Here is a 24434-nt window from a genome sequence, read left to right as displayed (position 1 = left end):
CGCCAAAGTCTGTCCCTTAAAAAACATCTTGAAGCAGGAGTATTGGTGTCAGTTCATTCACCTCCTTCACGGTGCACTGAAAGGGAAATTTCCCAAACAGCACCTTGAGAATCTATATTTGAGTTCCACTCGGCAGAGTTTCCAATTTGTCTGGCTTAATCTTTGGCGGTTGAGCGTCCAGCTGGGCGAAAGGAAGGCAGACACAACCGCATCAGAGAGGGCAGCAAGTTTAAGGAGTGCCTGACATCAGAGGCGGGGCAGGCCACTGACAGCTGAACAAAAGCACATGGTGCCACATCTGGCTTCTAGTTTAGCATGCAGTTTCCCTCAGTGTACCTCAGCACTGTGATTATCTCGGTCCCACCGCCTTATAATGGAACAAAGAGGATTGTTGTCTAAAGATAGGTTTGGGAAACAGCAGCTCTAAGAGTTAACCGCCGATGAATGAGGATGAGGAGGAGAGTCGGCCCCAGTTCGATGCCAGGCAGTAGAGAGTGGGGTGCCCTGACCTGCCAGAATAAAAAGCAGCAGATTATGGGTCTATCAGCTCAGTGTCATTTTCTTGCTCTGCATGCTCCCGAGTTTCCTCGGTAACCCTGTCAGTGTCCTTGTAGTCACCCCACTACAGCCGGACCATGTGCTCCACAGCTGAGATTTACTGGCACGAGAAAACCACCACAAAGTCAAGAGAAAAGAGCAGGGTGCCCCTCCAACCACAGAGTATTCGTGCACACGGCGCTCTGCTGTGCATGTGCAGACACACAAGCACTCTCCACTTCTCCGTGTGCGCTTTATGGAATCCGACCAAAGCTTCACTACGCTGCACGAAAAAAGGGAGGACAGCATGTGAAATAAACAATACTCTAATTTCAACAGCAGGCAAACCCTGTGGTTAGAAGAGCTGTCTGTCTCAGAGAGGTCACAAGTTCAATATAGTGAAAGCTTTAAGAGAGATCCTGAGGACCTAGCTGCTCATTGACTATCTCTAACTTAAAGTTTGTGTTTCATTTCGTCAGTGCTGAGAGTGTTTGGGTTGTTCAGAGTCAAATGTTAACATCGTTAGACATTTAAAATACCAAAAATGGGACTGTATTTCCTAACAAAATTTAACATCTGTCCAGCTTAAGAGCCCAAAGAATTTGTGACGTCACACTGACATAAATAAATGTAAGAATTTTCCTTTAACTTTGACCCTCACTTACTACTTAAAAAATGCAAACAAAAAAATACCTGACTCTAAAAAACAAACAGGGCACACAGACCGACTAAATCCTGAGATGAAACTCTGTTGCAGCCCCACTTTGTGGTTGAGGCAGATAAGTCGGGTGGAGTATATTATCTTCACTCCAGGTTGAATCACCAGCCCTTTCAAGTGCAGAAAAAAAGCCAGGTGAATGTGTAGTGATTACTCATGGTACCCAGTCACTCAGCATCAGCCTGCTGCGACATGATCACAAACTCTCCTGCTTGAGCTGATTCTGCCACCGAGATTGTGAAAGTGGAGAGTCAACTTGTTTTCAAGGATAAAGACTCATATCAAACACTTCTCTTCTCTATCACCGCTCCAGAAAAGGCTAAATTCACCTGGATGGGAGTAGGTACACTGAGTCATGCATTAGTCAGTATGCTGACTCATGCTAATGCTCTCTCTTGCTTTTTCCGTTGTTTGGGTCCTCACCTTGTCTCATAAAGACAAACACTTTATCCCTCGAGCCACTGATAATTCACATATTTACAAGTGACATGGGAACTTTTTTTGGTTTTTCCGCTGTATCACTGTTGATTTGTTTCCTGCACTTGTTACATTGGTGCTTTAAAGGTCCGATATGTTGGGCTGAGGGGGATAGCTATATTGGCAGAAGTGGTATATGATATTCATAACTATGTTTTTAATAGTGTTAAATCACCAGAAACTAAGAATCATTGTTTTTTTGTTCCCTTTGAATGAGCCATTTATGTAACATACAGAGCGGGTCCTCTTCCACAGAGTCCGCCTTGTTGTGTCTACAGTAGCCCGGATTGGACAAACCAATCACTGGCTCCAGACAGGGCCATTTACCTTTTTTTTGGTGTTTTTGCGCTGGCCAACATTGCAAAAACATTTCATATGTTTTTAGGTCTTTTCAGCTTTATTGCCCTGTTTAAATCAACTGTTAGAAAAGGTAATCAAATGCAATAAGTTACAATACTTTGATGAAGTAATTAAAATAGTTATGTAACTTTATAAGTTTTAACAGGGTAACTAGTAATCTGTAACCTAATAGAGTGGTGAAGTAATGAGTACTAAAACGTGGAAGTCCATTAGCACTTCTGGTTCCCTTGTCTTAAAGTCAAGTCTCTTTGTTGGGGACGTTAGACGTCATCACACTGGACACAGAAACTCATTAAACCCACTTGTCCGCCTTTACAGCTTTACAGAGTCACATTCTAACCTGTAGATTGATCTGTTTATAGTATTTTTCGATCTTGTTTTAACAGGTTTTTACAGTGTTTGCAGTTGTGCCGTTTGAGTCGTAAGACCGTGTTGTAGGTATGTATATAGCCTAACAATAGCTTTTTGCTTCTGGCGATTCCAAAATCCCATAAGGTTTTTGACGAGGGAACCAGTGGGATGCCAACTTGCTGGTTGGCATCCGACTGGTTCCCACTCATTTACATTTCAAAAGTAACCACCTTCCCAAAACTGACGCTGTCAACCAAATGCTGATAAAAGTACACTTTTGCACATATCTTCTGCACATATTCTATATTTGTGACAGAAAAAAAGAGTGTGTGTGTGTGGGGGGGGTTTATAGGGCCTAGATTATGTCAAGATTGTTAATCTTGTGTTTTATGTCTTCACCAGCAGATTGCTAACACTTCACATCTGTGAAAGATCCTTTTCCCATCCTCCCTGATAAAACTTTTCCATAGAGTGGAGTTTAACATCCAGGGGTGAAAAGTGTAGGGGTGGCTGGAAGGGGAGTCTGTGGTATGAATGTGTCTCTGCTTTCTCACCACCAGCTCTGACAGGTCTCAACTGGCTGCTGCTCCTCCACCTTGGCAAGCCTGTCGAGTCCAAACAGCTGACATCATCCCGCAGGAAGCCGGGAAGCCTTACTGCAAGGTGAGACTTGGGTTAGAAAAATATGCTTTGATCCAAATGGGGCCACAGGAAGGTCTTTCCAGAAAGCTTCCTAACACCTGAGTGGTGACGGGGCTGCAGACTTTCAAGTCGGTGATAGAACGGGTTTTGTGAAGTCCAGGCCACGTAGAATATCTGTGAATTAATGTGTGGAAATTCTGCAAGATTTAAGATATATATTACAGAAATACACGAGAAATAGAGTAAACAGTATGATTCCCTGTCATAAAACACACTCAAATAAGACTGTGCATCAAATTGGTGATAAGACATTATTATAAGAGACGAGTCAACACAGTGAGACACACTTTCCACTCCATACCAGATCAATCAAAGAGGGCACTCCTCTGTACACAGGACACAGCGTCCATATTTTATAAGTCTAGACTGCCATCAAGTGGTCATCTTTGATCACTGCAACAAAATCTAAAATCCACCTGCTAATTTCAGGGTTCCCATGCTCATGAAAAACCTGGAAAAGTCATGGAATTTTACAGTCACATTTTCCAGGCCTGGAAAAGTCATGCAACTGCTACAAATAATTGTAAGTATGAAATAAGTAAGTAATAAGTAATGAAACATAACTGTGAATATATTTTCTGTAGCTTAAATATGCATCCATGTTTGACAACATTTTGGTCATGTTTTGTTCATCACCAAAGTGTCCTCATTTTCTCCCCTCATTCTGTCTGTCCCTTTATGTATACTTACTAGGCATCCAAAATCATTTATCAAGCACTTTTGGCTTGCGGGAGGAGAATAAAGCCTTAAATGGCTGGAATTTGTATTTTTTTTAACACCAATTTCTAAAGAAAATGTTTTTTTTTGTTTCTTTTTCTTTTCTATTTTGATTTAAAAAAAACAACTTTGAATTTGTAATTTTCCCCTAGAAATCTTTAACAACAATTTGATTTTTTAAAAGTTATTTTTATTTTTAGAAAATTGGTTTGAGAGGCATGTTTTTTTTTTTTGTTTTTTTTTTTAAGTTTGGTATTTTGGGCATTTTTTGTTGTCATTTTTCTTACATTTTTGAAAGGCATGGTTTCTTAAAAAAGTCACCAAAATGACACCATTTATCACAGCCCGAAACTGAAAAAACAGAAATAGGATTTTTTTACAAATTGAACACTTCATGTGGGATACTGAAATTCTGATTTGATAGACTTTGAATCTTACAGGTTTGGAAAAAAGCCAGGCAAAGGGGCCAAGAAAAAAAAATGGGGTCCATGAAAAGTCATGTCAAAGTTTTGAAATATTGTCCATAACAATGTGTGGGTACCCTGTAATTTAAATCAACATTTGCTCCTCAAGAATAAAAAAAAAGAAAACACATTTTTTAGACATGGAATTATCTTAAATTCAACATGATTCACTTTTATTCAAACACCTTAGATTTTAAAACCATACAACAAATAAAGACAACAAGTGGTAGTTTGAGCACATGAGAGAAAAGCAACAAAAACCAGCATACTGAGAGCATAAAAAGTCTCTTTAATCCATGATCCGCCGCTGGAAAACACCGTCTTGCCAGCTTTTGTTGGTAGTAAGTGCAGCTGGGACATTAAGTGCATGTATTTAAAAATGGGCGGCTTCAGATGTGCAGAAGTTCCAACGGATCTCTCTAATTTGCTCCCGCTGATCCCAGTTTGTACGTCAAAGCTCCCTGTGTGGATTTGTGGTCGTCTCAGATGCTTCGGACTCTTCTTCTTTTTCTGGTGAGAATGGAAGCACGAGTAAACAATAATAATATATTAACTTTTAATATGCTAAGATTATTGTGACAGTTACAGAATACTAACAGCTAAGCACCAGCAGCAAATTTCATAGCAGCTAACTTTTGATGTCAACTTGTTTCATGGGCTTAATTTGTTTGATGGACACATGATTGCCAGAGCAATCATGTATCAAGATTTGATCATGAGTCTTCTGCAGGGTGTGAAGCAAGATCACGGCCCAGTCCTTGATGAATTTGTGAACTGGTGTGACCAGTCTCTGTTCGGAGGAGGCTTCTTCCCCCTGCTCCTGTTTCGTGTTTGATTCAGGGTGAGTCAGTGGTAGAAATGCAGTAATGTAAGTATTTGGGCACTGTCCTAAATGAGAAGCTTAAATGTGATGCAGATGGAGACGATATATGTTAAAAGGCAAATCAACGGTTGTTCTTTTTAAAGAAGTTTGAAAAGGTTTTATTTTTCTTCAATAGTTGGTTCTTTCTTTCTTCTATGATTCGCTGGTCTGGCAGTCGGCTTTAAAAATAAGAACAAACTGGAAAAAAAGTGTCAAGCTGTGCCGTAAGATTACTGGTGCTACAACTTGTTAAACTTCAGCAGTTGTATAAAGTGAAGGGCGTCTTGAAGCCAGAGACTGTTGTTTGGACCATCAGTGTCTTTTACACGTTGACTTCCAGATGCTTCTATCATAGAGGGTTAGTTTCCTCAAAGGAAGCACTACGAGATACAGGTTGTCTTTTGTTCCGTTTGCTATTGTGTCTTCTTTTTCAGTGATTTATAGGACGAGTGTATAAAATATGGAGCTCATGCTATTTAATATATATATATATATATTTTTTTTAAGATAAACCCATATCATGGTGCTTGGTTTTGGTTCATCTGTCTCCAACATGGCGGCCAGGTCACAGGCTCATTTTACAGCTGAGCAGGACTCTAAAATGTGTTTCTGAAAACATTTTAGGTCAGATGCAATGACAGAATCTTGATTCATATTTGATCTTCGCTGCCTCTCTTCGCTACAGTCTGACCGCGGTTCTCGAGCGGTGACTGACGTGATTGAAAGCTGCGCTGGGCTCCTCGGCTCCATTTGGTTGTTTTCGTTCACATGTGTTGGATTCATGCAAATGCCATTAGCAGCACTACGAGGAGCCAGAGGAGTATGATGTTTTTTTTTTTGCAAATCATTTGTCTCATGTAGTACTCTGTGATGTAGTGACAGTTTTGACCAGCACTAATCCTCACCTGGCTGTTGCGTTTGGACGCACTCCCCATCCTGCTTCTCGTAGCCACTCGAGCAGATGCACACATGGCTGCCTTTAGTGTTGACACACTCTTCATGCTCCTCAGTGCATACTGGCTCTGGCTGAGAACACTCATCGACATCTGAAAAACACGATACAACGCTGATGCAGCAACCTGACAGAAGCTAAGATTTCTCACACGAAAAGCTTTCGACAGGCAAAGATGCGAATAATAATGAAAAACCTTTGAATTATTTGCATCATACCTGTGCAGGTGCCCTCTGTGTCTTGATACCCGCTGGCACAAGCCTTGCAGTTATCAGGCCCGGCCCCCGTGCAGCCGGAGCACACTTTGTCACAGGCTGCGAAGGACAAATACACAAAAAACTCTTTCTATTAGATTAATATCACAGTTTCCTGTTTGACAGATGCAAATTTGTGAAATTATCATGATGGCATTTGAAAGATATCATGGAAATGTTTGGGATAAATCATTTCTCCCCAGAAATACACATAACACTAGCATTTTATTATTACACAGGAGCTACTGCTGTGTCCGCATATTGTAATTACCCTTGCAGGAGTAGGAGCCTTCTGAGTTAAGGCAGTATTTATCTTCATTACACGGAGAAGGATCTTTAGAGCACTCGTTTACATCTGTAACACATGAAACAGACAGCGGTGAGGTAGACAGCGGGGTACACAGAACGTCCTTTTTTTAAATTGTATACTACATGAAGATCAGAGTTCCCACACATTTCTACCAGTGGATTTTCAAAACTTCCAAAACTTTTTCATTATATTTTACCCCATTTCAATTATTTTATTCAAGTAGTTTAAAATGGTTATTCCTGTAAACACACACTTCCCAAGCTGCTAGCAGTGCTATTGCCACAGACACAAATAAGCACTTCACAAAACATTGAGGCCTTTTTTGGGAGATAAAAAGAAAGAATGAAGATCTATTCAACGGACAATCTGCGCAAAACTAGATTCAAAATTAGTAATACAATGTATTATGCTTACCACTGATGATGTTTTGGGATTTTTATAAACACGCAATGGCCAAAACAAGTTATATTCGAAACTTTTCCAAAACATTCTGTTAATTCCAAACCATTTCCAGGCCTGTAAAACAGTTTTTTCTCATTTCATTACTTTTTCAGTAATTTCATGACTGTGGGAACCACGGAAGATTTTCTACTTGTCTTCGTACCAACACAAGCTTCCTGGTCGTCCTCCTCCCAGCCTTCTTTGCACTCATCACAGTCCTGATTGCTCGCTCCAGTGCAGGTTTTACAGGAGGAGTGGCATTCTGCAAAAGGAGGTAAAGCTTGCATTCACAATCACAGCACATTTACTATGTATAGACGTGTCACTGAAAAACGACTGGTGGTGCAACAGCAGCTGCTTGTTCAGTTTTGGTTTTTTTTGTTGACGTGTACCTGTGCAAAGAGAGAAGGTGTCGTTCCTCACTTCGTTGAAGTAGCCGTCGATGCAGTCTAGGCAGAACTCCCCTTTGTATCCGTGGTCGCAGCTGCACTTTCCATTCCCTCCGCGAGTCCCGTCGCCATCACAATGTCCGTTTCCATGACAGGGTGTTTCCGAACCCCCCACACAGGCTTCAAAAATAAAATTAGAAAATAATTAACTTTTAACATCAGCGCCAGTGCAACAGGCTGAAATACATAATTTTTTTGCAACACACTAAACGCAGTCCTGTGCTTAAGGTCCCATATTGTAAAAAGTCAAATTTACATGTCTTTTTTATTTTGAAGCAGTTCTAGGTGCTATAGAAATGCTGTTGAAGTATCAAAACACTCAACCAGCAGAGAAATGCACACAGCCGTTATTCAGAAACTGAGTCTTTAAACGAGCCGTTAGGACTTCCATGCAGTTGTGATGTCACAAGTACACAATGTAAAAAGGTAACAAGTGTTGCTGCAGAGACGTTAGTCATTTCCAGAATGCAATGACAGTGCAAAGATGCCAAAAATGCAGATGTGAAAGACCGAAAAAGGCTGACATATTATCGACTGGGCTTTTTCAGGAGGTGGTCTTAGAGAGACAGGTGCTAGACAGACGGTGAATACAGGTGTATTCAGGCGTATGAGAAAAACTAGTGTTTTTTTAAAACATTAAAACATGTCAACATGTGCTAGTAGAAACCAAAAAAAGAACAAGTATAAAGCTGAAAATGAGGACAATATGGGACCTTTAATAAAAGGCATTTCCTCACCATTGCAGTCTGGTCCAAAAGTTCCCTTTGGACAGCACACTTTGATGGTTTCAATGCAGAACCATTTATGCAGATCAGGATGTTTGGTTTTCCTGCGTTGCAACAGGAAACAAAACAGGAAGAGGTGAGGTGTGAAACAGTCCTTTGATACGCAAATGACATTGCAGGTCATTTATTTCACACAAGCTGTGTTATCTCCTAGATTTGTTAAATAGGCAGTTGAGAGCCAACCAACTTGTCCACTGTTGCTCACCATGCCGGCATGAAAGTTTGACAATATTTGCACTGAAGATACAGGAGGTAACTTTCAGAAAAGTAACTTTTCTTGTGTCACTATATCCCGACAGTAGTACATAAGGCAGATCATCTTTAAAAATGTTCATAATGGCATGTGCATGAATGAAACAACCGATCAGAGCCAGGACGAGTCTCTAAATCATATCAATCAATTCAATCTTATTTATAAAGCCCACTATCACAAATCACAATTTGCCTCAGAGGGTTTTACAGCATACGCCATCCCTCTATCCTTAAACCGGCACATTGACTAAAGAAAAACGCCCCCAAAAAAACAGCTCTTGCACACACTAAGTTGCAACAAAATCGTACACAGCAAAGACAAAAAACAGAAGAAGACCACTGATGAAAAGCCTGCTTTTGCTTTCCTTGTCATGGCGCCAACATTAGGTTATTTTTATTCAGAACGGTGGATTTTTGCAAATGCCACTTGGAGCACTGTGAGGATCCAGAGAAAAATGATTTTTTTCACAGATTATCTGTCTAATGTACTACTGTAAGGACACATTGATAGTTTCAACAAATATGACAAACAAATAATTATTTTTGTAATAAAAATACCCACCTCTTGAACCACCAAGTCTCAAAATGGTCTTCGTGCTCCTCTAACATGCGGTTACACTCGAAGCTGCTGCTCTCACACAGCCCCTCTATGATCTCCATCAGACGGATCTCACTGTAAAGAAAGCAAAGAAATGAATGAATGAACCCAAAATTAAAACATATTAAAAACAAACAAAAATACAGTGTCTGAAAAGGAGTAGCTAGAAGTAAAACGTATATATCCCTACCCCCTTCTCACTTTTTTCTTTTAACTCATATATTATTCCCCAGACTGCTTGCCACCCAATTACATAAGCAAATAACAATCCCAGGTTTATTACAATCCAAATATCCCACAGTGTTACAAAATAAATAGGAACACCCTTTACACAACCTTTCCTCATCCATATACTTGCCAAAAATTTAATGATTGGATAGAAGTTTTATATACTTTTACGTCGACTGTGTGATAAAATAGGTGTAAAATAGTGTTTGTTGCATATATTTGTGTAAACGCAGGAAAACAAAGTTGTGGTAGGTCTTGCGAGAGTGCCAAATAAAAAACGCCTGCCAAATGTTACAGTTTAAAGGTTTGCCTATATACAAATGCATCCTGCTTATCTAGAAGATAAGCTTTTTGTGAGTACAACAGCGGGCAGCTCTGGTGCAAAGTAAACTCGTCTCTGATGACCGGTCCCTGGGGCAGGGTGACCTGGACAGGACAGGTTGCACTGTCTCACCTTGTCTCATATTTTGACAGTTTTCTCTCCTCCCAGGCTGTGTTGCCTCCACCAAAATTTTGGTTTGCCGTTCTGTCATAGCCCTAAAATACACAAAAAAAGTGTGTTAATACAGACAAACGGGGCAGACTTTTCAGGCATTTTACTCAATTTAAGGAAGCATGAATGATTCAAAGTAATGACACAACACACAGAAGGATTAGGAATGTCATTTTACCTTGCTGAAGTTATCAGTAATTCCCTGGCACGTAGAACAGGCGCTTTTTAAATCCCTCTTGGCTTCAGAGACTTGAAAAAGTAAAACAACAGTTATACACAACAATAGCCGCAGCAGCCGCAGCTCTGGACCGGTGGACAGCATCTCAGACGGTCAATTCAGGCAGACTTTCATATCAGGACACACGCTGAAGCGAGCTTTCAACTACTGTTAAGGCGCTGCTCGGTTGGGACACATCTAAATGAGCTGTTCCTAACATTAAATCAAAGTTAGCGTTATCTATGCAAAGCGCAACAAAGTAGTATTTACATGCCGGTTGTTGGAAAAAAAAACGCTGCGGGTTTAGATTTCCGCGTCAGCCTCTCAGTCGAATTGTGGCTCGCGCTGATTTGCTCGGACTGCCTGTCAATTATATAAACAACCAATCACAAGCCGCCACGCGCGGGACAAAAAGCTCCTTCCCCACGTGGAAAATTCGGGAATTATAGAGGTAATATTTAAAATAATTATTTTTTTCCTTCTGAGTGACGTTTTAGAGCAAACTATATCTCTATCCCATCAATAGAAAAATATTTTTCGCAATTAAAAAAAACACGTATCGTTTGCTTCCTGTCTGGACCGGAAGTGATACAGTCTGTCAGCTGTCATGGCTGAAAAGAGGAATGTTTTAGGGCTGCCACTGCTGTTTTTGTTAATAGCAGTGGCTCTTTTGCATTTATTAATTTGTCCGTTCACCAAAGTCGAGGAGAGCTTTAATTTACAAGCGGCGCACGATATTCTGTATCACAGACTCAACTTTGACAAGGTAGGCAGGTGTTAAACATGCAGGTGATAGGTGTGCTAACAAGGTAACTGCACAGCACCAGTGAATTCAAAATTCATCTCTAACGCAAACGTTTGTGAGTGCGTTAAACAGACTATACAGGCTTGCATTAACATAGTGATATGTATATATTTTAAATATTTATAGCGAAATTAAAAACCAAATTAAAAACCATAACAGCCTTAAAGAGGGTACATTAAATTGTTGTTGTTGTTTTTTTTTAATAAAATAATACATAATTTATGCGACACAAAGCCATAAGTAAGATTTTAAAAAATAAAAAAGTAAAATTGTACTGTTTACAGAGGCATTGTGTAGTCACAGAACTGAATTCTGAATTGTTCCTGTTGAACTATAAAACTTAATCTGACTGCCATCAAAAAAAAGTATGGTTTATCATTATCATATGGGCGAAAAAATTTACATTTAATATTTAAAACAAAATGTTACTTTTGCTTATTTAGTCAAGTTGTGGAAATAGATAGATAATTTATTGTCATTGTATAATAAAATACAATGAAACTGTTTGTCAGTTTCATTTCAATAGCAGCAATAACTGTAAAATAATATGTGTTGTATTTGTTCTCTGAATGATGTAGGTTTAGATCATATTTATGTACACAATTCGGATTTAATAATTGAGAAAACAGCTGACAAAACAATCTAAACTCCAGATCCGTCATTAGCTTTAGATTAGATTAGATTATTATTAGCTGTTTTTGAGCTTTTGATGATGGAGTTGAAAAATATTCATTTTAACATCTATGCTTCCATGACAATTTGGCAAACTCCAGTTGCTAATGAAAAGCCTGTGATAGCAATGATATCCAGATCCAGATCTGTTACTAAATAAATCTTGGCATGACAAGGTTTTGTTAACCTCTGTTTCCAAGGTCAAAAATGAAAAAAAAAAGAAATTGTTCTCTGTTATACTCTGACAGTATGAGTGTTGTTGAAACCAGAGCCTTCGTTGTCTTTCAGTATGACCATCATGAGTTCCCTGGCGTGGTGCCACGGACTTTCCTCGGCCCTCTGTTCCTCTCCGTGCTCTGCAGCCCCGCCGTGTTCCTGTCCTCTCTGTTGGACGCACCGAAGTTCTACTCACAGCTGATAGGTAAATCACTAATATCTCACTAACTGGTATTTTCCAGTTGGCCCCTATGTTACAAATAGTCAGAGCTGCAACTGTTTTGATATAGTTTTATGCTTCTTAAATGTGAGAATTTGGGTGCTTTTTTGCCACATGATTATAAACTGTAGAGCTTTGGATTTCTGGACTGCTGGTCAGCTAAAACATCATACTTGAAGACATTGTCTTCGCATGTTTCACTGTTTTCTGACATATTATTGATAAAACGATTAATAGAGAAAATAAACAACAAATGAATGGATAATAAATAATTAGTAGTCGCAGGCCTAAAAATGTTTCCTCGATTAACAGTTTGAACAAAGGCTTTCTGTCGATGTGTTGTGTGCAGTCCGAGCTTCACTTGGAGCGTGTGTCGTCGGATCACTGTGGCACATGCAGAAGGAGGTGAGGAGGCAGTTTGGCTCCACAGTTGCAAGCCTCTTCTGTCTGACGTGTGCTTCACAGTTTCACCTCATGTTCTACAGCACCAGGACGCTCCCTAATGTCTTTGCTCTGCCAATAGGTAAGACACACAAGTAATAATCATCATAAAAAAAAGAGACTGTGGGTTATGCTTTTACTTTTGTTTCCCTAAACTAGTAAGTAAATTCACATGATGATATTTTTTTTTCCCAGTTCTGGTTGCATTCACATCTTGGATGGCTCAGAGATACGGCCGCTTCATCAGCCTCTCTGCATTAGTCATCATTGTGTTCCGGTCAGAGCTCTGCATCTTCCTGGGTCTCATGTTACTGATATCACTGTTGAGCAGGAGGCTGGGGCTGCTGCAGCTGCTTTACTCTGCCGTTCCTGCTGGGATCCTGTCGCTGGGTGAGTAGTAAATGTACTGAAAAGCACATGCTCAATAAACAAATTGTCCAGACAGGTTTTGATATCCTTGCGTCTTTTACAGCCCTGACGGTAGCCGTTGACACCTTCTTTTGGAGGAAGCTTTTGTGGCCTGAGGGTCAGGTTTTGTGGTACAACACTATTCTCAACAAAAGTTCCGACTGGGGAATATCCTTTCATTTACTCAAGTACAATCCCACTTAACTTTTTGTTGATTTACTGCCACTGAAGGTTATCATGGATCTCCCCTCTGCAGTTCTCCTTGACTCTCTTCTCCCTAGTAAACCTCTCCCTTTCTGTGGTACTTTTACTCCGCTGTGCCCCGTGCCCTGGGCTGCACGCTGCTCTTCGTCCCCGTCGGCCTCCTTGACAGGCGAATGAGGCTTCTGCTGCTACCAACCGTAGGCTTCATCCTCATCTACTCGCTGCTGCCCCACAAGGAGCTGCGCTTCATCATATACACATTTCCTGTGCTCAGCTTGGTGGCTGCCCGAGGGTGTTCTTTCATGTAAGTCGAAACATACATGGTGAAAACACTTAGCTAAAAATTGACACTTAACTTACGTCTCATGGATTTCAATACAAACCAGACACCCTTGTTGCTTCATAAGCCAGATTTGAGCCATACAGTGCAGAAAATGTTAGGAAGATGAGAAAGTTGAGATGCTAAAGTAGCATTTTGGGATGCATAACCAACTGAAACACTCTGTATGTTGGACTTGGGCGGCGGATTATTTCTCTTTCTTATAATAGACACAAAGCAGCTATTTTCCAGATGTTGATATCAGTACCACCTTAAGAAAGAAATTAAAGACTTGTGTCATTTCATACACTGCAAAAACTTTTGCTCACTCTTCTTTTTGTGTGTTTTAGTTTGTGCAACTACCAGAAATCTTGGATGTACAAACTCGGCTCTGCAGTTGTGATCGGCCAACTGTTGACCAACGCTGCATACTCTAGTATTAGTCTCTACGTTTCACACCACAATTACCCAGGCGGCCGAGGGATGCAGGAGCTACACAGACTGTTGCCCGTCACAGCAGGTTGGAATCACTTTCAGCACATTTTATTGGCAGGGAGTTTAATTCTTGCCACCTTTACGGAAATACTATTTTCATATTTGCTGAAACTGTAACTATATTCACTCAGCACCAAATGAGAAAAAAAACATACTCCTCTGCCTACTCTATTGTTTTGTATTGCTTCTAATGGCCTAACTGTATGTGAATGAAAACAACCAATCAGAGCTGAGGAGACTGTAATGTTACTGTCAATCAAAGTAAAATGAGACAGTTGGTCTGACTGGTGAGTGGTACTTGGTATTCCAGTCTACTGTATCCTACATGGCAGCCAGGTTCTCATTTTACAGCTTAACAGTCCACTAAAATATTTCTGAAATCATTTGAGGGGAGAAATAGGCAATGCAGTGACAAAATTGATTCATATTTGATCAGTACTGCTGAGGTTGACAATTGACTGAAGTGCAAAGAGCGATCAACATAATTTGTAGCTGTGTGAGACTGTATGTATCTGTCTGTATGGTTCATTCTAGCAAATGTCGTTAGATGCAATAGGAAGAGATGGAGGGACATGATTTAAAAACATTTTTTTTGCAGACTAAGCGTCTCATGTTCTTCTTTCAGAATATGGACAATTTAACCAAATAAGTTATTGTCTTAAAAGAGAGGCACTTATATAAAATGTGGAAAAAACTCATTTGTGCCTGTAGTATGTAAGCTCGAGGCTATTTCTTTGATTGCTTTTCAATTTTATTCGTTTTTCATGTTCAAGTATCTCGGTTAATTTTTATGTGCACATGTACGATAATCTGTATTAACTGGGGATAAGACAAAGGAATCTTTGCTTTTACTTTTAAAGTAGTCATACCAAACACTGCATACTAACATAATCACTGAATTTATGCGTTGAAGGAGAACACATTTTCACATAATGCTTTTGTCCCCTCAGATGTTTCTGTTCATATTGACACCTACGCTGCTGAAACTGGAGTATCTCGCTTTTTGGAGCAGAACAGAAACTGGAGGTGACTATTTTTTAAAATTGTTTTAAAGTAAAATTTGTACAAAATAATGTTCCCAGTATTATCAATTTTGTATTGCAGTTACTTTCTAGTGTATAGACTTTTTAATTGGTATTACAAGAAACACATTTCACTCATCATTAGACGTGTCTAGTGATATTTTTTTTCTTTTTAACAATAGCCAACACAATGCACAATCAAAACTTCAATCCAAAACTAAAAAACTGTTCCTCTAATCTCCAAATGTTTACATTAGAATTACCGATTATCATTTTAGTAACGCAATCACTTTATTTTTTTTTTTTTAACAGATACGACAAACGTGAGGACCTGAGCCTCACAAGTCCTGACATCAAAAGGTACTCACACCTACTGATGGAGGCGAATGTCACCAAGATAAAGCTACTCAAGGACTCTCATCAGCCTTTGGCCTTCATCGAAGGTTACAGCAACATCGCCTTGAACATGTTTCACTTCCCGCCGGTCAGTGTGCGATTAGAGAGAAAAACTGTGCTCATGGAGAGAAAGACAGCAAATGGGCAACAAAGACAGTGACTTTTTTAGGAATTACATCTTTTCTTAATGACCAAAAAAAGACCAAAGGTGAACAAAAACAGTATCCTTGAAGGTTATAACGGGACAGATTGGAGCGATATTGGTATGAAAAGAAAAACAGATCTATCATGTCATTCCACTGCAGGTCAACAGCGGACATGCGTGATAAATAGGTTGTGTTGAACTGTCACATATTTTCTGATGTTTAAAATGTTCAGGGTTCCCACACATTTTCATAGACAAAAATAAAAAAAAAACCCAACCAAAATCTGACTTTTTCCACAAACTCCAAATTCAATTCCATGACTTTCCAGGCCTGTGAAACAAGATTGTGAAATTTCTTTAACTTTCAAGGACCCGTGTTAAACTATCCGAATTACAATATACAGCATAAGTATGAAAACAAGTTCCACAAGTTTTTCTGTCAATTTACAACCTTTTTTTAACCTATTCCCTGACTTTCCTAGGTCTGTTAAAATAGTGAAATTCAATGACTTTTCCAGTTTTTCCATGACCATGGGATGGGAACACTGAATGTTTCTCTTCTCATGCTCATGTGTAACATATTTCTCATAAATAATACTAGAAAGGCCTGTTTCTTGCAGATAGCTTTGTATTTTTTACCTCAAGACTGTTATTTGTACATTTTGTAGATAGATTTAATAGATGAATAAAGCTGAAACTGAGTCCAGAAAACCAGATTCCTAAATTGGACTTTTGTACCAAACCTGCACACAGATCCACAGTCTGTAGATTAAAATGTATCTTTAATTGCTAACCAAAGAATAACCTCAGCAATATTGCATAAGGAAAACCTTTATTTAAAAATGACCACAAAATTTGCATGGTTCCAGTCTCAATGCTAAAACATTTATCAAATTAGGTTCAGAAGTCATTTAATATAAAAATGTACAGTACATTGTTTTACTCAATAATAAACCCATAATTTAATCCCCTGGACATAAACTTAAATTGTGCTTAAGAGACAAAATGTATATTCCAAACAAACTGCTTATTCTGAAAAATACAGCAATATTATACACGATCTTATTAAAAACATTTCAGCATGTAAAAAAAAAAAAAGAGTCTATTTCTAAATGACAGTACCATGAGCCACAAATTCACAATGAAAATTAAATAACATTAACTTAAAACATCTTTCAGTCACAGCATTTATTTTTGGGCCATGTTTTCATTTGGAAAACAACTCTGCATCTATCTTTTATACATAATAATCAAAAAAAAAAAAGCATCCTGACGTGATTTTGCGCAATTTAACAAAAATATTTACAGCATTTTTGACCTGAAGTAGTTTTGGATAAGGCACAAGGAGAGAGTAGACACAGAAAACAAAAAAACATTGATTTACAAGCACACACATTATCACCAACCCCTACAGCTAGAAAAACCCTCCCTCCCTGATACACTTTTGACTGAGACTTTTCATCACAACAGCTCCAAAGTGTTTAACAGTAGTACACAGAATAAAATAAAAACCTCCAAATCTGGCCTTTGCAGTGAGTATCAATCAGTGTATAAATCAATATTTTACATTTTGCTCATCAGAAAACCCCCATTTCACAGCTATGCAACTTGGTCCTTGATAAGGGGTTTTCAAGTTAATGCTCAACAAAAATCAGTAATGAAAATAAATCAAAGGGAGGTTGACCTTTAGGAACAGCAGGCCCTCCATGTTTTCCAGTAAAGGCCTGGGCTGATTCAGGGCACAGTTGACGCTTGCTGTGCTGAACAGTGTCTCTGCTGGGACGATGCTGGGAGGGCAGCCCACATATCGGGCGGCTACTTTGGCAAGATCGGGCCACAGGAACTTTTTTAGGTTCCAATAGTCGAGGGGGTCACAGCTTTGATCAAGTATGTCTTCCTCAAGGTACTCCAGCACTGCCAGCTCTGAGGACTTTGGCTTCTCCTCGTGTTTTATCTTTTGTCGGATGTCGGCCATCAGGGACCAGAGGTTGTCCTTGTTTGGGGTGGAAGTGTTGGAGGAAACGGGGGTCTCATTGCAGCCGTTGGGCAGCGGAGGCTTAACTGCATCTGAGGTAGAAGAGGACAAGTCCAGCTCCTGGATGAGATCTTGCTTACACCGCTCAGCTTCTTCTTCTGTGAACAACGAAGTCTTGTACCGCGGGTCCAGCATGGTTGCCCAGGTGTACCGTGGGTCGTGCAGAGTTGCAGACATTTTGCTCACCATGGCTTCCTTTAGAGACTTGAGCATGTTGTCTATGCCCACGGTTTCGTCAAACAGCAGGTCGATCTTTCTGTTGAGGATGTGAATGAGTGGTATCACTTGTCCCAGAGTGGCAGTGCGGTTGCTCATCTCCCTGCAGGCGACTTCAAAAGGTTTCAGTGCATTGCAGACCGACAGCATCACCTCCCACTGATCGCAGCTTATCATTTCCCTGAAATTGCACTCGATCGACATCTCGTCAATGGCTTTCTTTTGTTCCACCAGCCGCTCCAGCATGAAAAAGGAGGTCCTCCATTTGGAAGGAACGTCCTGAATCAGTTGGTTCTCCGGCAGCTGGTGGACCCTCTGGAGCTCAGCCAGCTTCTCCTTGGCCTTTGCTGAGCGGTGCACGCGTTCACAGATTTTTCGTGCAATACTCAGAAGGTTCTGAACCATTCTCTGGCTCTTTATGGCTTCACTAACAATGAGGTCTATAGTGTGTCCGAAACACTGCATGGTGACATGGCCATGGTCCTCCAAGGTGTTTCTGATGGTGTTGTTATCAGTTACAGTGAACCCCTTTTTTAGCCCTGATGAGGTGATCCAAGAGTCCCACAGATACTCGAGCTGCTTTGGGATGTCATGCATATCGTGATCACAGTCTATCTGCGAGACACTTAGGAGAGCGGAGCAGTGAAAGTCCTGACCCTGGGGTCTGACACTTGACTCGTACGTTGCCCAGTGGGCAGTAAGGGTCAGGTATTCCCTTGTCTGGCTACTAACCCAAATACTAGTTGTGAAGTGGACAACACCACCTTCAGCCTCTTTCAGGTGGGTCAGCACAACGCCCTTCACCTTTTCGTACATGTCCGGTATGGCAGTGCTGGTAAAGTAAGAAGAAGGTGGTAGAGAATACTGAGGCTGGAGGTACTCTAGTAGTCTGTTCAGTCCAGCATTCTCTACCATAGCTGATGGCTGAAGATCCAGTGCGAGCATTTCTGCGATAAGTTTGGTGATTTTTTTGGCAACTGGGTGTTGTTCATCAAACCTCTCACGATTCTGTTCCGTTTCATAAACAGAAGTGTCCATGAGCTCTTGTTTGACTTGAATTTCAGCAGACGGCACATCACCTGAGATAGTATTGTTACTTTCAAGAACATGTCCGTGAAATCTCTGCATGTGCCTGAAGAGACAGCTTGTGCCGAGGTTTGTAGTCTTTTTGCCTCTGCTAATTGTGCGGCCACAGTGCAAACAAACCACCTTTGTGGGGTCAGCAGGCGAAATGGAGAAATGGTTCCACAGTTTTGATGTCTTTTTACTGAAAACGGGCAGTGTTTGTGGCTTTTTCTCACTGGCAGGGCTCTCAGTTTCTTTGGTTGAAACTGCGTCCGTTGCGGTGAGATTGGTATATGGATGAGGGGAGGATTCCTTCTCATCTGTGCTTTTTTGGTTTTTGAGGACGTCTGGGTGGCGTCTCATCAGATGCCTCATGAGACAGCTTGTACCAAAGTCGCCCCGTTTCCCCCGACTGATGACGCATGGACAGTAACGGCACAGTGCTTTTAACTGGTCAACTGGCGACACTATGAAATGGTGCCACACTTCGGATTTCACCCGTTTCATGATCCTCTTGTTCTGCTGGAAAACTGAATGATCCTGATTGAGACTGGGGCCCTCAGAGAGGTCGCATGGTGAGGAAGTAAGGGGTGTATCATCCCCTTGAGTTTTGAAGGAGATATTTAGAGAGGATTCCTGCCCTGAGAGATGCATCACCTCATCAGAATCATCTTTTATATCCATGCTTTCCTCAATGCTTTGGGGTAATTCATCGGATATGGTTTCTGGTGAGGATGGAAGAAGGGGTGATTCTTTTTTAATTTCCAGTGGATCCTGTAGTTGTGTGCGGGACAGTAGTGAGGGCGGATTTGTGTAGGGTGGGGGAATGTGATTTCCCTGTCCATTTTCCTCAATGACAACCTCTTTGTGGGCCCTCCACATATGACGAATAAGACAGCTCGTCCCTAGATCCTTCCCATTCTTACCCCGACTGAACTCATTCATGCAATGGATACATACTGCTTTGGAATTGTCAGCAGGCGACAGGTAAAAGTGTTTCCATACAGCTGATCTCCGGCGGGAACTCGAGCCTTTTGGGGTCCCAGGGAGGCGCTCGGCCCCACCGTCTGACATGTCTTCAAGGTTGATGTCATTGGAATGTGAGGATGAGAGCGTGCTGCAAACTGTGTCAGTGTACAGTTCTAGTTTTGGTTCAACTTTGGGTAACACTTCTTTGGATGACAGATCTGAATTTTCAGCTGAGGAGGTGGACGGTGAAGTGTTCTTTGAGGCAGAAGAAATAACGCTATTTGTCAAGTCTCCGTTTTTTGGTGAGTTTGGGGATGGAGGTATCAAAGATGAGGCGAGGGAGCTTGCCAGATTATTTGAGGGTGCGTCTGCTCCGTCTTGTAAAAGTACAGTGGGATGAGCCCTTCGCACGTGCCTCATTAAACAACTTGTACTGAGGTCTTTCTCGTTCTTACCCCGACTGAACTCTTTCATGCAGTATAAACAGATTGCTTTGGTACTGTCTCGTGGTGATATGCAGAAATGATTCCACGCAGGAGATTTTTTCCTGGGGTTGGTGTTACTCCTCATAGATGACAGAAGGCTCTGTGTGACAGCATCCATGGCAACATCATAAAGGGTGCTTGTGTATCCACTAAGTAAGTTGCTATACTCATCAACATCTCTAGTCACAAAAGGGCCAACGGAGCTACCGAATCCTAGCCTGTCATCTTCCTGTGTTTCGTCCTCCATTCCATTTGCATCCCCTGTCTCCTCTTTGATATGTTGACTTTCTTCATTCCCATTTTCATAATTTTCATTCTCCATATTCACCTCTGTTTCAGTGTTTAGGCATTTGTTTGAAAGAGCTGGAGAAGCTGGATCAGCCTCACTCGCTTTGTCTGACTCCAGCAGTTTGTCATCCTGAGGAGATAAATGGGGAGAAGGAGGAGAGTCTTTATCCAGTGTTATTGAGGAACCAGCGGGTGACTTTGCATCCTCATGAGGGTTAATGCTGTAGGATTTGAACACGTAGCCATCCTGGCCCTCTATTTTTAGACAGGTCCCTTTTGCCTCTCTTTTTCTACTTTCTATGGAGCCGTTAGGTTCAGTGACCATATCCTCACTCATGTGTGACACCTCTTCCTCCCCATCCATGGCAGCAGCCCAAGGGTTTCTGTAGAATAGTCAGGTCTGCGTTGTCAAATGTAGTCAACTTTTTTTAGGTGTAGTCATCGATTCTGCAACTCTCAAGCAGGTGTTGTGATGAGTGCGTGGCTGTCTGGGACACAGGGTGCCTGCTTGTCCCTCCCCATTTATGACTGAAGTAGTCCCACCCTCCGGCACACAGCCTATGAAGAGAGAGAGAAAATATATCAAAATGTATTCCTTAGAAATAACAAGACTCCAAAACAACAGGTAATACAAGCATTCTGCAGTTACACAGAAGTCCTGTACATGGCATTGAGCTTTCATTCTTATTTTCTAAAACTGGTCAAACAGGCTGTTTGTGTAAGGTTTGGCAGCAACAACTGGTGTGGTGCATTCAACATCACAACTCCTCCTCTAAAAATCAAGCTTCTTAAAAAACCTCTCTGACCACTTTGATTTTGGTAACAAGAAACATTGAAATGTTTGAATTTGCAAGTATTAAAGCACTGCCTGATCACAGTATTAAGTAGCTGTCGTGAGGCTACACTGTCTTATTTACATGTGCAGGTTTCACCTGGCCTTCAGGTCCCCCCACCTTCACAAGCCTCTCCAGGATCCGGCTCACAGCTTACATATGCAAATCAGGATCATCCATCAAAAGCAGGAAGACCTCTCCTAGCGTCTTCCACAGAACTACTGCTCAATTTGGTAAGCTTCCTGAATCCTAAAAGCCTGTGGGCCACTCTTCCCTACAAATGTAATTCTCTTTCTTGCCACTCTTTCAAACTGTATGCAAATCTTTTCCAATGTACTGGAATAATCATTCTTACCACAGAAACATTCACGATATTTATATTGTTAATTTTGAATTTCAGTTTGGAGACTTTATCAATATGTGCTGTAGCTTTTTGATGATCACATTTGATTAAATAACTGCCTTACGATACAGTAAATATATGCACAACTGAAAATGCCATGTTACAATTGTAAAACACTGACACAGTTCAGCAGCTGATAGCACTAATTAGCATACATTGAGGAACTAATGACTGAAATCGGCTAGGGAGTAGTATCTGGTTTCGGAAGAACTAACTTGATGATTCATATTTGTGGAGACGGTCGTCTGTTTTTGCCATAACATTCGGATCTTTACTTGACTAGATTTCTACCACTGCATTATCAGCACAACACTGTAAAAATGTTAATCCTGTAACGGTTAAGATGCAACGATGCATCGATTCATCAAATAGTTCTCAACTAAAAAATAAAAATAATATTTTTTTAGGTACATTTTAGTATTTTAAATCTGAATATTTCCTTGTGTATTTACTCCTCTATAGCAGTAAAAGTTAATATCTTTAGGTTTTAGAAAAAATAAGACAGATGAGGATGCCATCTCTGGGCTTTGAGAAATATCAACGTTTTTATTTACCATTTTCTGTGATTTTCTAAACCAAACAACTAATTTGAAATGGATGAAATAATATACAGATGAATGGACTTTTAAATTAGTTGTTAGTTGCAGCCCTGGTCATAATGGAGGTAAGTCTTTATGTATAACATTATGACAGATGCCAAAGTCATATCACAATCATCAAATATATTAAGATGTCAATTCAGAAGTTCCATATAGCTAAAATTAATCCACTTGCAACAGCCCTGTAATACAACAAAGACCAACTTCAGAAGAACTGACCCAAAAATTAGTAAGAATTTGTGAAAAGAAACAAGAAAATTACCTGGGTAAAAAAGGTTCAAAAATATAATAGTCCTGTAAGTAAATAGACACTGCAAGTTGTCTTTCCCCCCATGTTTTTTGAAAGAAATCAAACTAAGTTGCTGAGGGGTCAAAGGTGTTAAAACTTGTCAGAGGCACCTAAACATAGCACACAGATGTAGATCCAGGTTTCAAAGGGTTAAATGAAGGTTAGAATACTGTTTTGCTGACACTAAAGAGCTGTTTGTAATATTTTGTCTACCTTGATAAATTAAAAAAAAATGTTTGATAAATTCAAAATATTTAAAACACTCCTCAGTATTATACAATACATTTTTATTGCACCACAATCTACAACTTCCAAAATGACTATTAAGCTAAATCAATATCTGCCGAACAAAAAAAAGAAAGAACATACTTTTATTGCAGGGCTGTTGTACTAGATTGTATTAGTTTAAGGTAGGTGTTCATAAACTGGTAACCAGGCGACTGTGTTGTGTGTTTTGTCTTTGTACCTTGATCGCAGGTACACCACGGGCTGTGGGGGTCAGGTCATAAGTAGTCTGTTATGAATAACCGTTGCCTCACTTTGCACTTAAAACTTATCTTTGTGCCTTTATTTTCCTCATGTCAGTCAGTCTTGTGTTACTACGGACCAATGCGATCGCGATCGGGCATGCTGACAATAAGTAAGGGAATATAATGAGACTTTTTATCAACATTTAACTTAACCTTCACATATATGTGCAAACAATACAGACAGGAGAAAAGGATTATCGTTGCACAATATACAGTATGTGTACATGAAAGACACATAAGCTTTGAGGACATTAGCTCACACAAGTATCACCCAGCTGCGATCGAACTTACAGCAATAAATAATCCCGAAAAATAATAGCTCATTCATTTTAATCAAACCTCATGAGTGTGGTCGCCATAGCTATCACGATTATTCATTCATAAGTCCATTTAAACAGGCATTAAAAAAAACCAAGTAAGCCATTTCCTAAGTGAGCAGTTTTTCCGGGTTTGGCTTAAGTGCTAGTCAGGAAGATGCGAGAGGACAGCAGAAAATAGCCAACGCTGACTAGCTTTCATCTTCACACAACACACCAACTTATAAATGGTTACCCACACACCGGCTCTCGGCTCACCCTCGTTAAACAACAGCTCCCAAAAACCATGAGAAGTGTGCTAGCCGTCGCACCAATTAATATTTAACGTTTTAATTAAACATTGTTGGCAGTTACGCTACATCATCAGTAAACACCACGGTGGCTATCCTGGTGCTAACTGGGTTAGCCGCAAAGCAAATAAACACACAAAAACAACACACTGGCTCAACACTCGTGCCACATGGATTTGTAGCGTAAAAATTCGAGACAATTCAACTTCTACAACTACAGTATAAACGTTGAAGTAGTCCCGTTTGGTATATTTCGGACCACAGCACGACTGCTAGCTGGTTAGCTGCCAGCTAGGCCACACACAGGACACACTAGCTAACCTGGCGAGGCAGAACCAGCCGTGGCAACACACGAACCACACGGGATCCGAATCAGACCAGCGCTCACCACGACGTCCCGGACACATTAAAGCCTCCCCGGACACGTACATGTGCTCGGTGTACTTACTGTGAAGTGTGACGTTGGGATCGCTGGGTTTCGGCTCCTAAACAGTTAAATATGACACATTTGATTGATCCGGAGGGGGGGTTCACTTTGTTGCTTTTGTCTCCTGGTTTGCTAGCAGTTCACGTTCGGCCGGAGCAGCTCCACACAGCGTCGGACG

General features: G+C 40.6%; 3 protein-coding genes and 1 long non-coding RNA gene across 6 annotated transcripts in view; 2 read left to right on the top strand and 2 right to left on the bottom strand.

The window, feature by feature from the left end:
- Positions 1-7394, top strand: part of LOC148185895 (uncharacterized) — a 45203-nt gene extending 37809 nt beyond the window's left edge. For 2 of the 3 annotated variants that reach the window (XR_015775481.1, XR_015775479.1), the window contains exons 2-4: positions 3004-3106; positions 3575-3668; positions 7259-7394. This is a non-coding gene — a long non-coding RNA (uncharacterized LOC148185895). Of the gene's footprint in view, positions 1-2478; positions 2531-3003; positions 3107-3574; positions 3669-7258 lie in introns of all 3 variants that reach the window. The other variant, XR_015775480.1, reaches the window with a different exon arrangement.
- creld2 (CRELD disulfide isomerase 2) lies at positions 4473-10504 on the bottom strand. The gene is made up of 10 exons (XM_042511023.2): positions 10129-10504; positions 9912-9994; positions 9194-9304; positions 8332-8423; positions 7538-7714; positions 7309-7407; positions 6666-6749; positions 6359-6454; positions 6094-6234; positions 4473-4836 (listed from the first exon to the last, which is right to left on the bottom strand). The coding sequence occupies exons 1-10, from the start codon at positions 10270-10272 to the stop codon at positions 4778-4780; spliced, it is 1086 nt and encodes a 361-aa protein (XP_042366957.1). The 5' UTR covers positions 10273-10504; the 3' UTR covers positions 4473-4777.
- A 242-nt stretch (positions 10505-10746) lies between these two features.
- alg12 (ALG12 alpha-1,6-mannosyltransferase) lies at positions 10747-16608 on the top strand. The gene is made up of 9 exons (XM_088072537.1): positions 10747-10933; positions 11933-12065; positions 12430-12603; positions 12717-12911; positions 12994-13098; positions 13215-13437; positions 13803-13972; positions 14898-14973; positions 15282-16608. Exons 1-9 carry the CDS (start codon positions 10775-10777, stop codon positions 15523-15525), a joined length of 1479 nt encoding a protein of 492 aa, XP_087928663.1. The 5' UTR covers positions 10747-10774; the 3' UTR covers positions 15526-16608.
- Positions 16326-24434, bottom strand: zbed4 (zinc finger, BED-type containing 4). The gene is made up of 2 exons (XM_042511020.2): positions 24278-24434; positions 16326-21126 (listed from the first exon to the last, which is right to left on the bottom strand). Exon 2 carries the CDS (start codon positions 20930-20932, stop codon positions 17162-17164), a length of 3771 nt encoding a protein of 1256 aa, XP_042366954.2. The 5' UTR covers positions 20933-21126; positions 24278-24434; the 3' UTR covers positions 16326-17161.

The sequence above is a fragment of the Plectropomus leopardus genome, chromosome 22, assembly GCF_026936395.1.
Source record: "Plectropomus leopardus strain MGB_pleo_1.0 chromosome 22, ASM2693639v1, whole genome shotgun sequence".
Taxonomy (NCBI): Eukaryota; Metazoa; Chordata; class Actinopteri; order Perciformes; family Serranidae; genus Plectropomus; species Plectropomus leopardus.
The sequence above is the reverse complement of the archived record's forward strand: the minus strand, read 5'-3'. Positions and strand labels throughout refer to the sequence as shown.